Source organism: Nilaparvata lugens, unplaced genomic scaffold (genome assembly GCF_014356525.2).
Source record: "Nilaparvata lugens isolate BPH unplaced genomic scaffold, ASM1435652v1 scaffold2656, whole genome shotgun sequence".
Classification (NCBI taxonomy): Eukaryota; Metazoa; Arthropoda; class Insecta; order Hemiptera; family Delphacidae; genus Nilaparvata; species Nilaparvata lugens.
Genome location: NW_024090330.1, coordinates 42524 through 59892, shown reverse-complemented (window position 1 = coordinate 59892; position 17369 = coordinate 42524). Strand labels below are relative to the sequence as shown.

Sequence of the window (17369 nt, the reverse complement as noted above, 5' to 3'; positions counted from 1 at the left end):
CCCGCGCCATCATTGTAAAATTCGTCAGCTATCGTCAACGGAATGCAGTTTTCTCTCAAAAGAAAAAGCTCAAGGGTACTGGCGTTGTGATAAGGGAAGACTTAACACAACGTAGAATACAGGTCTATAATTCATTATGTGAAAGAGTTGGGTATAAAAATGTGTGGTCTTCTGATGGAATCATTTATTGGACTGACACTGAGGGTAAAAAGCACAGTGCAACCAACCAGGTCTGAGATATGTATTTACGCTTTCAGTTTTCTGAATTTTTAAAAATAACATGATTCAATTTCTTTTCTATTTTTATTTGTTCCATTTATTCATAAACAGCACTATACAAAGCATTTATTTGATTTCTTCTCTCATACTTTCGGTCTCAAGTACTGTTATTTTTTATTTTCTATTGATCTCCATATTATTGATGATTGACTTCAACTTTTGTGCTGTACTTGATTATTAGTAGACTATTATTTCAAGTTTGATTTGAGGCTAAGCCTCATGCCAGCATCTCAAAGGATATATTATATATGTGTATATTGTTTGTATTACTTCTTAAATTGAATCATTGGTTGAAGTGTGATTAGTTGTATTATATTTATACATAAATATTCTTATTATTATTATTTTCATCAATTTTCTATTGATCTAATAATCTAATCATCAGTTAATGCTATTAACTGTTTAGCTATTCCTGTTATAAGTATACTGTTTCACTACAATAATTTCCTTCTTTCTTCTTCACTGTACTTTTTTTTCTTCTCCTTATAATAACTAGACTTTTGTTCCTCAAATTATGTCAGTGGAACTCCATAGAGCTTATTTCAATACAATCATTGTCTCTAATTTTAATGTGCAACTATGGTCGTTATTCGTTCTTTTGCTTCATGATAATAATAGCAAACTATAGTAACCTCTATTTTACATTTCTTCAGTTAATTACTCTAGATCTTATCCACTGTTTTGTTATTATCATAAATTATAATTGTTCCTCATGTTGGGTTCTTGACTAGCACGTTCTTATTCTTTAGTTTGTCAAGAATCTTCTGCTTTGAAGCTAGTAATGGTTGACAAGCTCTTATATCCAGCTTTTATAATCTATATATAAATTACAGTTCAGTTTCTGCTCGAACCTTCTGTCATTATGATTGGCGATTTACTTTTCTCAGTTAATTTTATAATAACGTATGTATGTGTGTGTGCGTGTGTGTATGAGTGGTTTGAATCCTTCGTTTATTACATCAACTATGTATTGATTAGCTCGACTCTTGCCTTCATGTGCCCTGGCTCTTGGTCTTGTCATCATTCTCATGAGTGTAGCTCCAGATGATAGTGCAGCCGCGCCAAGCACAAAGGGCTTGATTGAACAAGCTTTTTTGCCCCACAAGAATTTTTTAAAAATATGTCATGTGAATGCGCAGTCACTGCAGTGTCACATTGATGAATTCCGTGATTTGTTTGGCACACAGATCTGTGATGTGATGTTGGTCTCTGAAACATGGCTGAAGCCTTCGATATCGTCGAACGCTATTCACATTGATAATTTTAGCATATTCAGGAATGATAGGCTTCATAAGAATGGTGGGGGAGTTGCTGTTTTTGCAAAGGAAGATTTGAAAGCCAAAGTTTTATTTCAGTCCGACAATTCCAGACCAAACAGGCCTGAGTTTATGTTTATTGAAATAGTTGCGGCGAATTCCAAAGTGTTGATTGGAGTTTGTTACCGCCCTCCACACATAGGATATATGTGTGAATTCGAGGACGCTCTCCTGCAGTGTATGCCGGCTTACAGTCATGTCATTGTTATGGGTGACTTTAACACAGACTTGCTTGGACGTGACACTTTTGACTTGACACAACTAAAGACAATATTTTTTACTTGCAATATGACAATACTTCCGCTACAGGCTACACACCACACAGCCACTTCCCACACTTTGTTGGATCTTGTCTCTGTTTGTGATGCTGATGCTGTGAAGAGTCATGGACAGGTGCCAGTGCCGGGTCTCTCAGCTCATGATCTGGTTTATTGCATTTATGCTGTGAAAGCCCCCAAGTCACAAGCAAGAATCATAAGATACCGTGATTATAAGAATATTAACTACTCGGAGTTGTTTGCTGACCTTTTCACTGTTCCTTGGCATCATGTTGTCATGGCTGCTACTATTGATGAGAAGCTGGAAGTATTCCAACAAATTATGTGTGAGCTGTTCAATAAACATGTGCCGTTGAGGAGCAAAAAGGTAACTAGGAGACCAGCTCCCTGGATAACACCGGACATACGTCAGCTTATGAACGAGCGTGACAAAAAATTCCGCTTGGCTAAGAGATGTGGGTGTCCAATGATGTTTGCAGAGTACAAAAGGCTTAGGAATCGTTGTAAGCTGAGGATACGAAATTCAAAATCCCATTACTTTCGAGCCCTACTGACAGACAATCGTTCCTCTGCAAGTATCTGGAGAACCGTAAAAAGTATGGGGTTGGGTAAAGAGAAGAAACTGCCTAACATCACTCATAGCCTTGAAGAGCTCAACTCTTTTTTCTGCAATGTCCCAGTCAGTGATGAGGGTGCCCGTGCATATGCCGACACTCTCCAAGTAAACGCTCTTGAAAATGAGTTCGAATTTTCTGAAGTTTCGGAACTTCAAGTTTTCCACTGCCTAAACAGGATCAGAAGCAATGCAGTTGGTGAGGACTCTCTTCCTATAAAGTTCATACGAGATACTCTTCCTGTCACTCTCCCTTATATAACACATTTGTATAACTTTTCACTTCTATCTTCCATTTTTCCAACCTACTGGAAATACTCAGCCGTCTTACCCCTCAATAAAATACCAAATCCCGTTTCACCTTCTGACTTCAGGCCCATACATATTCTCTCACCCCTTTCTAAGGGATTAGAGAGGGTAGTGCATCAGCAGGTTAATAATTATCTTACAATGAACAACTCTCTAAGTGATTTTCAATCTGGTTTTAAGAAAGGCCACAGTACCACCACTGCATTGCTTTGTGTGACTGAGGATATTCGTAGAGCGATGGATGGAAGACAGGCTACTCTGCTAGTGCTGATAGATTTCAGTAAAGCTTTCGATTGCGTCTACCACCCTCTCCTGTTGAAAAAACTGAGGAATTTGGGGTTCTCCACTCATGTAGTGGATTGGTTCGGTTCCTACCTGAGTAACAGGTGCCAATCTGTTAAGTACAATGGGTTCTCATCTGGCTATCACATTTTAGGAAGGGGCGTTCCCCAGGGGTCTGTACTTGGGCCTCTGTTGTTCAGTATATATATTAATGATGTAACCAATATCTTCAGATTCTGCAAACAGCACCTATATGCCGATGACCTGCAATTGTACATCCACTTTGACTTGAACGACTTTACTGCTACAGTTGACAATATGAATAGTGAACTTGAGACTCTTACGGACTGGACTATGAAACATGGACTTAGAATTAACGAAACGAAATCCAAGGCAATAATTATTGGCTACACTAAACTCATGACTCGCCGAGGTTTCAACTTTGATAATGGACCATACATAAAAATAAACGACAAAAATTTGAATTACAGTGACTTTGTTACAAATCTGGGACTGACAATAGACAAAACACTTGACTGGACGACACAAATCAACACCACCTGTAATAAGGTATTTGCAGGTATCCACTCGCTTAAGAAGGTTAGTGACTTCATTCCACTTCATGTGAAAGTGATGCTGGTTAAGTCATTGATTTTCCCATACTTCTCCTACGGTGACATTGTGATCAATGACATGACTGTGGCCTTGTCTGAGCGACTGCAGAGGGCTCAGAACTATTGCATCCGGTTCATCTTCAATCTAAGAAGAGATGATCATATCACCCCATTTTTCCAGCAACTACATGTGCCAAAGCTCAAGCAAATGAGGGAGTATCACATTCTGATGCTGCTTCATGACCTGTTGCATCTTAAAACCCCAGGTTATTTAGCTCATAAATTTGTTTTTATTGGGGATCGTAGTGTGAGAGGTACCAGGCAGGGCTCCCAACTATTGGTTATTCCAAACCATAGAACATCTATGTATAATAAATCATTCCATGTATCAGCTTGCCGGATCTGGAATCTGTTGCCTCCAACTGTGAAGAGTATTGGCGATCGAGCTCTGTTTGGCGCGGCAGTATTGAATTGGCTGAGATCTGGTGGCACAGATTAGGCTTGGGTCGGGTTCAGCTTTATTTTTATTTTTATTGTCTATTTACATTGTATCAATCTACATAAATTTAACTCATTTTTACCTTTTATGCAACTACAGATACAAAATATTTCATCTTAACTGTTTTATGATAATTATTATACCTTGTAAAATCTTTGTTTTTAGGGTTGTTTTGTGTGCATGTGTGAATGAGTGGCAACTTGATTAGATCTTCATTTCTTCATTTCTGATAAGTTTTCCTATATGATTTTTCTAGTGGAATTTGAAATATTGTTTCCAATTGTATTAATAAATTAAGTTTAAAATTCTCTTTTATTATCTGTAATTGTATTTTGATTAAGAGTTTTATTTACTTATGTTAATCTTATGTAATCTTATTACATAATATGTAATCTTTTTTCCGTTTTATTATGTGAATTTTTCTTCTATTGTAAAGGGTTGTGTGGTAGAGAGGACCAGGAGTCCTAACTCCGCCCTAATAAAGGCATATAATCAATCAATCAATCAATCTCTCTCTCTCTCTCTCTCTCTCTCTCTCTCTCTCTCTCTATGTCTCTCTACCTAGCTCTGTCTATCTCCGAGGAGGATGAGGAGGAGGAGGGTACTTTCTCCCCGGCAGAGCTGGCTGAGTCCCTGTCGTCTTTAAAACCGCATCAAGTAAGTCGATCCGCATTTTTATGTATTTTCCGGTCCTCCATATTTTGTGAACCCTCAAAGTTACCCAGCGTTGTTCAATCTTATTTGTATTGCTAAAACCAATGACCAGTTGCTATAGTGAGGTCCACTTTATAATGGCAGTGGAGAAAGATAAGAGAACAACGTTGCCAATCCTTTGTCTTGTCAATGCCTTCTATAGACGATAGCAGATACAGGTCTATTTATGTAATATTAACGGTTCATTCACGTTTAAAATAATCAATTATATTTTATCAAGCAAGTTATATTTTCCAATAATTCCATAATGAATTTTCATAACTAAGATGAAATATTTTGTTAGTTAATTAAATCGGGGCACCGAGCTTCGCTCGTTATTTTTATTTATTGATAAAAAGAACACAATTCTCTAAAATGATCGTGTTTATATTTCACAGCTGGCTATACATCATCTTATGAATTTCGGGGATGCAATATTTTGATTTTTCACATACTCACTTTTTTACTATCCACAGCTGTTTCAGCCAAGGATGAATTATCCTTTTAATGTCGTTCAGCGAGTTTTCTCAAGGATGAGACCTAGTGCAATCGAATCTTTATAATATCATGAACCTTCTATGTTCCAAATTTCGTGACAATCGTTAGAGCCGTTTTCGAGATCCGTTAAACATAAATAATCAGATATAAAAGTACAGAAATTGCTCGCTTAATATAATAGGATTATTTCTTTTGTTAAAAGACGATCTGGCGACATAGCAAAGCGAGAAGGAGATAGCGCTATCCTCTTTGTTGAATGATAGACAAGGATAGCAATATCATTGCTAATCAAACACTGCTATTATAACGTGGACCTCACTATAGTCACTATATTCTAGTTGTTATTCAATTGACCGAATGTCAGATCAAATCAACCCAATGTTTTGCAGTGATTTGAATTGGTGTGTGGTTTCCGCAGGTGATGGTGATTGGTTCCGTGGTGTTGAACCAGATAGTGGTGGGACTTGCGGTGTCCTACCTGAGCGTCCTGATGTGTGGCATCGGTGTCCTGATGGCGTGGCGTGGCTTCTCTCCCCTCCGCCAACTGCCCACCTTCCACTGGGTGTGCGCCGAGTTGGCGCTCCACATAACTCTCACAGGTTCGTCCAAATACATCGACATAAACAAGTACATCAATTTATCTATAATATAATAAAGTAAATGATTGGCTTATACACGTACGGGATAGGAAATTCACGAATGATGCAGTCTCAACTACTCAACTGATTAACTTGAAATTTTGCATATAGATTCTTAATTTACCGAGGATGGTTATAGACCTATTTCAAATTCTTCAAGATTTCATTACATCAAGTTATCAGTTTGTCAAGTTCTTAATTAGACTATGGGTTTTCTGCTTGTAACAAATACGTCGACATCAACAAATCACTTTACCCATCCAACTACTGTACACACAAAAGTTTTAAGCCAAATTCCCACATTTCAGTGAACGTATCCAGTACAGTAAAAATATAATTCCTTTCAGATCTAATTGGACTATTCATACTCGCTCGACCGTGCTGAGTGGGAACAGTCCAATCATAACTCATGGCAATTATTATATTTCCACTGATTCTGATACTGAGATGTGTGAATCCAGCTTTATGCTCAATAGGGCAGAAAAGGATTACCATTGATCTTATGAGAGTGGACATAAAATGTTTGTCTGACAATAGTACTCCACGTCACAAGTCCGGTAACGGTAGTTTACCACATAAGTATGATTGTTTCTGCCCGAAACGTAGTTGAGGGCAGAATTATTATACGAATGCGGTTAATACGTTACCGTACAAGTTACGTACAATATTTTTTGTCATGCTTTTCTCAGAAGAATAATATTGCTGAGAAACAGTAACCATTAACTGCTGCTGCTCGAGCTACTGCATTCTATAAACATGACCTAGCCCATAGCTCCTATGTCATAACAGACCCATCTAGCTCAAATAAAATAATTAAGGCCAATTTTAAAAAATGTCGATGAGTTCTTATAACTTGAAACTTATTAGTTGAGTTCTAATAATATTTGAGTTATTCTATTAGTTACTTATATATTATTAACTCACTCTCTTCTTCTTACTGAAGTTCTCAACAATAAGAAGTTTAAATTATTGTTACCAATATAACAACTGAAGACTATAACGCTAAGACTATATAGCTATTTGAATCAATTTGAATGTTCCTATTTCGGAACTGGGAAACATACTCGACTGTAAAGAAAACCATATGATCTCTTTACAGTATAGTATGCTGTAATGAAAATCACATGTTTTCTTGTTCTGCAAACAGCTGTTTACCGGCTTGATTTGATGCATGGAAAACAGCTGCAATTGAGTAAGTATGACAAAAAATAGATTTGTGAGGAAAGATTTGGTTTGATAAACTCATAGAAGCTGTAATGTAGCCGATCATTTGCCATGACTTTTCACAATCCAAGATACCCCATTGTTTGAAAATTCAAAAGTCTCGACAACGGTAAAAATTCATGACAAGTAAAATTGGCCTGAAAAAAAGGATGCCTCTAGGCAGTCGCTTACAAGTATGGGACCTGGAACTATCTACAGCAGATAAACGGGCTACATCACACCTCCATAAGTATTCCAATCCAAATCTTCCCTCACAAATTTATTTCGTCAAAAACCATAAAAAGATGTAAATTTATAGCTAAAATATTATAATTCTCATTCTAATTTCCCTTTTAAATTTCAAAATCATACCACTCATCATGTGGAGGGGAGTAAAATTGCACTTCAACAATATTTACTAAACTGTTCATTGACATGATATGCTCTTGTTTTATTGCAATAAATATTCACATCGTAAACAACACAGAATAAAAGCTTGAATGAAAAACTATCCATTCTTAAATACTTCTTTATCTTGATAATAGGTTTCGTAAAACGCATTTATGTGCATATTGTTTATTGGAAATGAATGAAAATGTTATTAATGATTATAATAGTAGAATTTTACACAGTCTTCTAATATTCAGGCTATTTTAAGGCTTCTGATGTTTCTTCAAATTCACATACAAAGGAGATGAATAGCTACCTCTTCTACATTATGAAACATTACATTCAGTTGACTCAATTTGAAAAAACCTATTTTATCTAACTATCTAATGCATAATTGCAGTAAGTTTTGTTCGATTCATTAGTCTGGGATTTGTTAATATTATCAACCATTATTTATTCATCTAATTATGTCCTTTCATAAGAAATATATAATATTCCAATAGTAGAATTCATATTCTTATTAGATAGTATCCTGATTATGTGTAACCTTATCTAAATTTTGGAGAGGAATTGCTCAAGGTTACCTTATTTTTCCTCTCCCTATCATTTTGATAAGAAAAATGAATAAAACAAATTGATTGATGTCTGCTGTTTATTCAGAAGTTAGATGTTTAATGTTTATTTATAAAGAATAAATGAAATAAATTGATTTGATGAATTGATTGATGTTTGCAGAGTTTTGCACAGCCGCTTGTTTTATAAGCACATTCACAAGCAGCACCACGAGTGGACGGCTCCAATCTCAGTTACCGCCATCTACTGTCATCCCATCGAGCACACATTCAGCAATCTGTTGCCGCCCTTCTTCGGGGTAAGCTCCAGCATAGATACACAACATATCCCATGGTGTTGTGTATCAAGTTCAGATGATACTGTATCATGTGTAGTGATACTGTATCATTCATGGTGATACCATAGAGAAAACATAGCATAAGAACATATCCCATGGTGTTGTGTATAAAGTTGGGATGATACTGTATCATGTGTGGTGATACTGTATCCAAAATGTGGTGATACCATACAGAAAATAAAGCTTGAGGGTGGTTGCAGACGAACCACATTCGTATGTAGGATGTGGGACCGTCATACCACAGATCAATATGACTAAACGCCCTAACGCAGAGAGACTTTCACACTACATTCGAGAAAACGCTCATTAGTGCAACACTAATGTTAAGGTGTGTACAGATATACGCGCCGCGAACATGAGCAATTCACTTTTAATCAGCTGATGCCAAGCTTTTTATATCTTTACCTTACCGTTTCTGTAAAAATGCAGATATAGTCAGGTGATTAAAAGTGAATAGCTCATGTTCGCGGCGCGGATAATGTTCAGGTTGTAGGTTATGTTGAGGTGATTTCATAATAGTTTTTCATCATGATAAAATTTGTAGAACCAATATTGATATTGTGGAATCTTTCCATAATAGAAAAAACTATTTGAAATTGTCAAATTCCACTTTAATAAACACAAAGTTCACAGGACATGAAATCATGTAAATCGTGCTAACTTTGTGTTTATTAAAGTGTAGTTTGACAACAATTATTGTCAATTTGAAATTATTTCAAATAGCTTTTTTCAATTTTTCATATATTTTTCATTTTCCCATGGAACACCACTCTAGATCTTCGGTTCAAGTTTTTGGCGCGCACTTTTGAAATTAATTTCCATCAAAGAGTGTCGTAGAGTAACTGCGAAAATTGACAAAGGCTGATTCAAAGCAATAGTACAAATTCAAATCAAGTAGCTGGTGCTGGTGCCAGATGAAAGAATACTTTATAAGTTCTAGGTTGGCTATGTTGTAAATGGAAACTTTTTTTTATTGTTGTTATTATCATTATGTTGTCAGGACAGGTGATTTTCCATAATAGTTCAATAGACAATAGTTGAGCTGGTATTGCAGAATGATTCAATGTGGAGAAAGCTGAAGATAGCTTGTTTTGCCTGCGCATGCGCAGAGAAGCAAGCAGACTACAATTCAATCGACCAATGAGAGCTCTTCAAATGTTAATTGTCACAATTTACCAGGCTTCGACTGTGGGGCAGGAATTTGTTACTGGAACTAGTTTCTGGTCAAAATTGTTCCCATGGGACACGGAACTTTTTCCCGGGTAAATTGTGAATCTTACAATTTACCACCTTTCATTTTTCCAGAATGGGCCCAATATGAAGTACACATTAAAGTACCAATTACAATTAACTACCGAGCTATCTAATATAACCTACAAATTTGAGGTAAAATTCAAGGGAACACTATCACAGCGACTGCGATTGTAGTACAGAAGCTAGGGGGAAGCGTGGTGCTCAAACCAGTGGTACCACAATCGCAAGGAAAATAATCGTTACCACAACGCACAACGCCATGTGGAAGTATCAGTGCCACTGCCATGCCTGCCAATGCATTTCATATGCGCTGCGTTTGTGGTACCACAGAAGGAAAATAGTAGCTCCCACTCCCACATGCGATTGTGGTTCGTCTGCAACCGCCCTAATAAAATATTCCATGGTATTGTGTACAAGTTGAGATGATACTGTATCATATTCTGTTAATACTGTATCATTCAGGGTGATACAGTATCATTTTGTGGTGATACTAATAAATAAATAATTTTATTTCCATCATAAAATAATTTCACTTGACATTCATTTCAAGTTTTGGAAATTATATGACCACTTTGACAAGTTGTGTGGTCATTACTGTATCATTAATGGTGATACCATACAGAAAAGATAGCATAAGAAGATATCCCATGGTATAGGTCGTTTATGTTCCAAATTGCATGCCGATTTCTTGTTTGCTCAAGCCGATTACTGTCGACTACTGTCTATGTTTTAATTCGTATTTTCTTTTTTCTGTATGTATGTAACGCATTTACGGCCAAACGCGTTGTTAGAATTCTATGAGATTTGGCAGGAATATTCTTCCTTTTTTAACTGCGCGTCGATGTATACACAAGACTTTTTGAAATTTTTCATTTTGAGGATAATATAAAAGGAAAAGTAATCTCCTCCATACTACGATATCACTATATATATATCATCTACTCTGAAGATAGGATTAATCAGCTTATAGAATTATTCATAATCAATCAGCTGACAAGTGGATTATTCATTGCATGCATTACACAGATGTCTGGAGAAGCCGGTCAACAAGTGACACCAGATACTTGTGGATGAGAAAACTGCGTGAGGTCTACTGTTCACAGAACTACTAGTATTACTATTTTGGCCGGGTGAGAGTGTAAGAACGGCACAATATGAGAGACTAGTAGCGTCACATAGCTCCACGAAAAAAACTACCAGGACTCTCGGCTTGAGTTAACAATGACATTTGACGCCCTATACTTTGAGATATCTTTCTAACGCTCTAATGCTATCTTTCCTCTATGGCTCCATTCCATTCTTTATTAACGAGCGTAGCCTCGACTATAGTGAGGTCCACGTTATTATGGCAGTATTTGATTAACATTGTTGTTGCTATCCTTGTCTATCATTCGACAAAGCAGATAGCGCTATTCTCCACCACCTCCGCAAAGTTCCCAGATCGTTTTTTAATAATGTAGAAATATAATCAATCAGCAAAATATTCAATCACAATTTTATTTAATTATTGAAAAAAAATTGAAAACATCTTGAGAGCGAGTTCTTCAGCCCGGGGAGCTCACTAGTTTAAGGGCAGAGACACACGAGGCAGTTTCTCATACGAGTAGACACGGCATGACATTACAGGAAGCTCTCTGATTGACTGATTCTCGATACGCCAACCCAATTACAGAATCGGAGAGCTTTCTGACAATATCAGCAGCATCTTGAGAGCGAGTTCTCCAGCACGGGGAGCTCACTAGTTAGAGGGCCGAGACACACGAGGCAGTTTCTCATAAGAGTAGACACGGCATGACATTACAGGAGGCTCTCTGATTGACTGATTCTCGATACGCCAACCCAATTACACAATCGGAGAGCTTTCTGTCCTGTCGTGCCGACACGTCTGAAAAAACGCCTCGTGTGTTTCATTGAACGAATAAATTCGGAATTCTTCATCTTGTTTGTGATTTAATAAAATAGCAGTTCATCGAATGTGGAGTTGAATGTAAATTGCTGTAAATTTGTACTGAATCATATTAGTTTCAAGAAGTGATTGATTAATTGGTACAGTCTGAGTCTTAATTTAATTTAGTCCAATTTAAGTCACCATGAATACAAAAATAATACAAGGTTGTGACAGACAAAAACAATAACTATTATTTCTAAATAAAAATTGAAATATATTAGCCAATTTTTGTTTATTTTAGAACGCTAGTCTTTCAAATCGATTTCATTGTTCATCCTGTGTTGAAATTCAATTAGTCTGTAAGCTGTGCGAACCCTTCACCTGGCTTCAAGATGTCCGTTGGTCTCGCTGGCAGATTTAAAATAATACAATTATTTTTCACTTCCATCTCTCTTTAGATAGTCGTAGAGTTATTGAAAAGTGTTTTAAAATTCATAAAATATCAGAGGGATTTTATCTTAATTAGAAACATGCTCTCCGATAGGGGAAACAAGTTTTCTGGTAGTGAAATTATTTTGAAGTTTATTTGTAAAGTTATCAAAGTAATTCAAGCCATCTTGAAATTTGGTTAGTTGATGGAAGGTCAAGGTGCCGGTTGCACAAAAGCCGGTTAAATTTTAATCATGATCACGAGAACCAATCAGAAAAGCCGTCTTATCAAAAAGACTTTGTGTCAAACGTAGCTCTCTGATTGGCTGACAAGGTGACTGTTGCAGAGTGTTACGGCTTGTCAATGACCACGTGACCGAAATGCCGCTCGGTGATTTAGAAATTAAGAACTGGTCGAATTAATTATCGTATCATTACTGTAACTGATATTACTCTTCCTTGAGTACAATAAATATCAGATTTTTTCATTAAAAATCTATAAGGATTAAATAGTATTGTGTTCTAAAATGAAAAGGCTGTCATAGCGAAAAAACTGTTAGGACACTTGATAATAAATTCATGAATCACATTCATTCAGGATGATAAGGTTCATCATACTAGGAGTATAAGAAAATAAATGCCCGGTTGCACAAAAGCCTGTTAAATTTTAATCATGATTAAATGTCACGAGAAGGCTTCTCCGAAGATATAAGGCTTCTTTGATTAGTTCAAGAGGGATTTAATCACGATTCAAATTGAACAGGCATTTGTGCAACCAGGCCTTAATGTTTTAAAAAAAATGATAAAGCATCATTAAATAGAATTACAAAATATTTTATTTCCTGATGAAACATTCAAGAAGCACCTGCCTGTCAACCTCAACTGGAGGTATCTGAAATCACCTTTCAATAAAATTGCAGCACCTACGGTAAGTTTATTGTAGCACATTTATATAAAAGAGATTTTAAAAAAAGCTCTACATTTCCGTTACTTCATTAGGCTTTTACAGTTACTATAAAAGCTTACAGTTACTGTTACGGTACATGAGGTATATAGTTAATGACTTGATAGATTAACATTACCAACAACAAGTTGAGTCAAAGACTAAAAATTAATGACTACAGTAATTGAATAATTCAATTATTGCACCTGTGAGCACCTGTTTTTGTTATACAAATATATTTGCTTCACAAAAGCTTGTAAAACTTTAACTGTGATTAAACCATTGATGAGAACCAATCAGAGAAGTCTTCTCGTGACATTTAAGCATGATTAAAATGTAACGGGATTTTGTGCAACCGGGCACACGTTATCAACTTAGCTATGATTAATAGGTAATGTATAAAGGCATTATTGAGTACCGTACAAAATTATTTAAAATGAAATGGTTTAATACTGTAGACTATAGTGAGGTCCACATTATAATTGACAGTATTTGATTAACTTTGGTTTTGCTATCCTTGTCTATCATTCTACAAAGCCGGTGGTACTATCCTTTTCTAGGTCCAAAACGATGCCAATTATGTTTTTGACAGTGTAGAAATATAATTAATGCAGAGAATCGGCATCGCTATTCTTCTATCTTTATATACTGCCATTATAACGTGGATCTCACTATAGTTTATGAGACAAACTTTCGAAAAGAATATTGTCAGTGAAGAAGTATTTTATATTTATCGCAAAAAATATCTCTGAAATCATTACATTATTGAAAAGCTTTATTACTCCGATTGAGTTTGCTATATTGAGGAAAGAATAGTAATAAAAAATGAATTATTATCAAAGCTCTCAGTGAATGGTAGGCATATAAATATATAATGATATATAATATTCTACTTCCATGACAAAAATGAATCGTTGTTACTATTGTAACGGAATGGTTTTATTTAAGCAGAATTTCAAGCTCCTATCTGCGTTTACAAACATTTTGAGTATTTGAATAGTTCGCGCTCACTAGCCTTGTCAAGTCTAGCCCAACAGCTGACTGTCATCCAGCTAACCTAAATTTTGAGGTTAGTTGAAGAATCAAACATAAAAATGAAAACAAATTAGAAATAATGTAAGTAAGAACAAGAACTATTTGTATTATTTATTGAAAGTACCTGAGTTCAATTAAATGTAGCCATAAGATTGCTCTCCATTCTATAACATTGTCGTCATTGTTACTTGACAAACCACTCTCTGTCTCAGACAGCACCGTATCGCGCATGCGTTAGCAACGGGTTTTTCCCGTTCCATTCAGTCAGTTCTTTGAATGTAACGTTCTTTGTGATGATGGTTACCAAGCACTGTAACTGGAGCCAATCGTCATTCTATTTGATGAAGATAATCAATATATAATCATTTTATTTAATAAAAGAAAGAGTACTTTTGAAAAATATAATTAATAAAATATAACAGTTGTTATTTAACTGATGTTAAAAGACACTATAACTAAGTCAGCATATTGTCATTTCAAAACAAAAACCGACGAACCCTCAACCTCCCCTTCTACATTTAAATCATCAATAAACATAACTATTTGAAAAACCTCTAATCCCTTCCAGCATATTGCAATTTCAAAGCAATATCCTAACCTATTTTTCACCTTTAAAATATCAAAAAGCATAATTCTACCTGGACTCTAGCCCTTTCTAGCATATTGCAATTTTAAAGCAAAAACCTAACCTAACCTTATGAAACATTATTGAATATAATCCAAAAAAACCTAACCACTAACCCCTAACCCCTTCACATTTAATAATTTAGATTTCAAAGCAAAATCCTAACCCCCTAACCTATCCTTTCACATTTGAAACATCAAAAAAACATAACTCCAACTGCACCCTAGCCCCTTCTACTTACTTTCATTGGCGCTACAGTCCGATGTGGACCTTGGCCTCCTGCACAATTTGCCTCCAATCGTCTCTCCTCTCCGCCACATTCTCCTATCCTCTGATGCCCAAAACACACAAATCGGCACCCACATCCTCCAGCCATCTCCTCCTGGGCCTTCCTCTTCTACGCGTACCAATCATTTTACTTTTTAACAACTTATGCGGTAGTCTGCAGTGCTCCATTCTCTGGACATAGCCCCTTCTAGCTTATTGCAATTTCAAAGCAAAAACCTAACCTATCCTAATAACACATTATTAAATATAACCTAAATTAAACCTAACCTCTAACCCTTTCACATTTAATACTTTAGATTAATTTATTAGTCATCTTAAGAACAAAACATAAACGTGTGGTTCATTTCATGAACATGTTCACAAACATGTGATTCAAAGCAAAATCCTAACCCCCCAACCAATCCTTTTACCTTTGAAACATCAAAAACATAACTCTACCTAGACCCTAGCCCCTTCTAGCATATTGCAATTTTAAAGCAAAAATCTAACCTATCCTAATGAAACATTATTAAATATAACCTGAATGAAACCTAACCACTAACTCTTTCACATTTGTTGAACAATAGACAAGGATAGCAACACCATTGCAAATCGTACACTACCATTATAACGTTGACCTCACTATAGATACTCAAAGAATACTTTTGATTAACTATGTTATAACTGTGACTGTTGCTGGCCGTTACTCTGTTTCTGAGACAAAGAGAAGCTGCTGTTACTTTGGTTAGCTTATCAGATTTGTCGTGGATTTTGCAGTTAATTTGTCTTGTAATTCTAAATCAAAGATATTCATATTTTATAATGAAAAATTGTTTGAAAGTACTGTAATTGATGTGTCTATCTAGATTAGAAATAAACATTATTTATCAGTAGATTAGCTCTTTATTCTTCTTTATTTCAAAATATATCAAACACTATTATCAAGTTGGCTTAACCGGCAAATTCAAATTATCAACCGGTAAATTCTTGATTATAACAAAGCCTTCGACAAAGTTCGCCATAACCATCTCATAAAGCTGATGAAGGATAAGAACATGGACAAGAACGATATCAGAATAATAACATACCTCTATTTTAATCAGACCACCAAAGTTTTAGTTGATAATGAACTTTCCGAGGAGATAGATATAAAACGTGGAGTAAGGCAAGGATGTGTGCTCTCATCCTTACTGTTCAATCTGTACTCAGAAGACATAATACAAGAAGCACTGGAAGGTCAAAATACAACAGGAGTGAAGGTAAATGTGAAGATCATTAATAACATAAGATACGCAGACGATACGATACTAATAGCGGAAACCTTAGAAGAACTACAAGGTCTACTGGATCAAGTAGTAAAGACCAGCGAGGAGAGAGGGCTAACACTGAACACCAAAAAGACCAAATTTATGACAATAACGAAACACCGACAACAACCAGAAACACTATGGATTGGAGGCGAGCTAGTGGAGAAGGTCTGCAAATATAAATACTTGGGAACAATTGTCACTGACAACAATGACTACTCCGAAGAAATAAAATCAAGAATTGGACAGGCTAGAGCTACTTTTAATAAAATGAGGAGCGTACTGAGTAGTACTGATCTTAGCCTGCATCTCAAATTAAGAATGCTTAAAGGCTACGTATTTCCAGTTCTATTATATGGAATGGAAGCCTGGACTCTTAAAAAGAACGACACCGACCGGCTAGAAGCATTTGATATGTGGGCTTATAGAAGAATTCTCAGAATAAGCTGGACTAGCAGAACAACCAACAAGGAAGTATTAAGAAGAATGGGAAAGGACAGAGAAATCATGATCACCATCAAAATCAGGAAACTGCAATACCTGGGTCATGTAATGAGAGGAGAGAGATATACACTTTTGCAAAACATCATACAAGGAAAGATACAAGGCAAAAGAAGTATAGGAAGAAGACGGATCTCCTGGTTAAATAACTTGAGACAGTGGTACGAGACAGTGGTACAACAGTAGAATCTTTTCAGGGCGGTTGCCTCAAAAATCAAAATTGCCATGTTGATAGCCAACCTTCTTAAAGGAGACGGCACATAAAGAAGAAGATGCCTTGGCTGTTTGAACAAGTTCAACGTTACCGGCGGTCATTCTTATCAAAAGAGCCAGACCAAATTAAGCGTTTTTAGAGTCGGCAGGGCAGTGAGCTCTTTGATTGGCGCCTAGAAGAAACACGTCATATTGTTCTTGTGATAAATAAAATATGATCTGGCCCTAATAACGTACCAACCTAGTAGTGGAAGAATGAGAAATAGACTGAATACGGTATAATAATTTTGAAAGCTCTAATTAGAAACGCTATTCAAGTCCAACAAAAAACTTTATGTTTTGTCTGAAATGCTTGTTGATAGATATATTTATTAATTAAATGTCC

General features: G+C 36.0%; 1 protein-coding gene across 1 annotated transcript; it reads left to right on the top strand.

The window, feature by feature from the left end:
- Positions 1-4700: 4700 nt before the first annotated feature.
- On the top strand, positions 4701-13582 carry LOC111056731. The gene is made up of 3 exons (XM_022344125.2): positions 4701-4847; positions 5800-5980; positions 8348-13582. Exons 1-3 carry the CDS (start codon positions 4740-4742, stop codon positions 8485-8487), a joined length of 429 nt encoding a protein of 142 aa, XP_022199817.1. The 5' UTR covers positions 4701-4739; the 3' UTR covers positions 8488-13582.
- The last annotated feature ends 3787 nt before the right edge of the window (positions 13583-17369 follow it).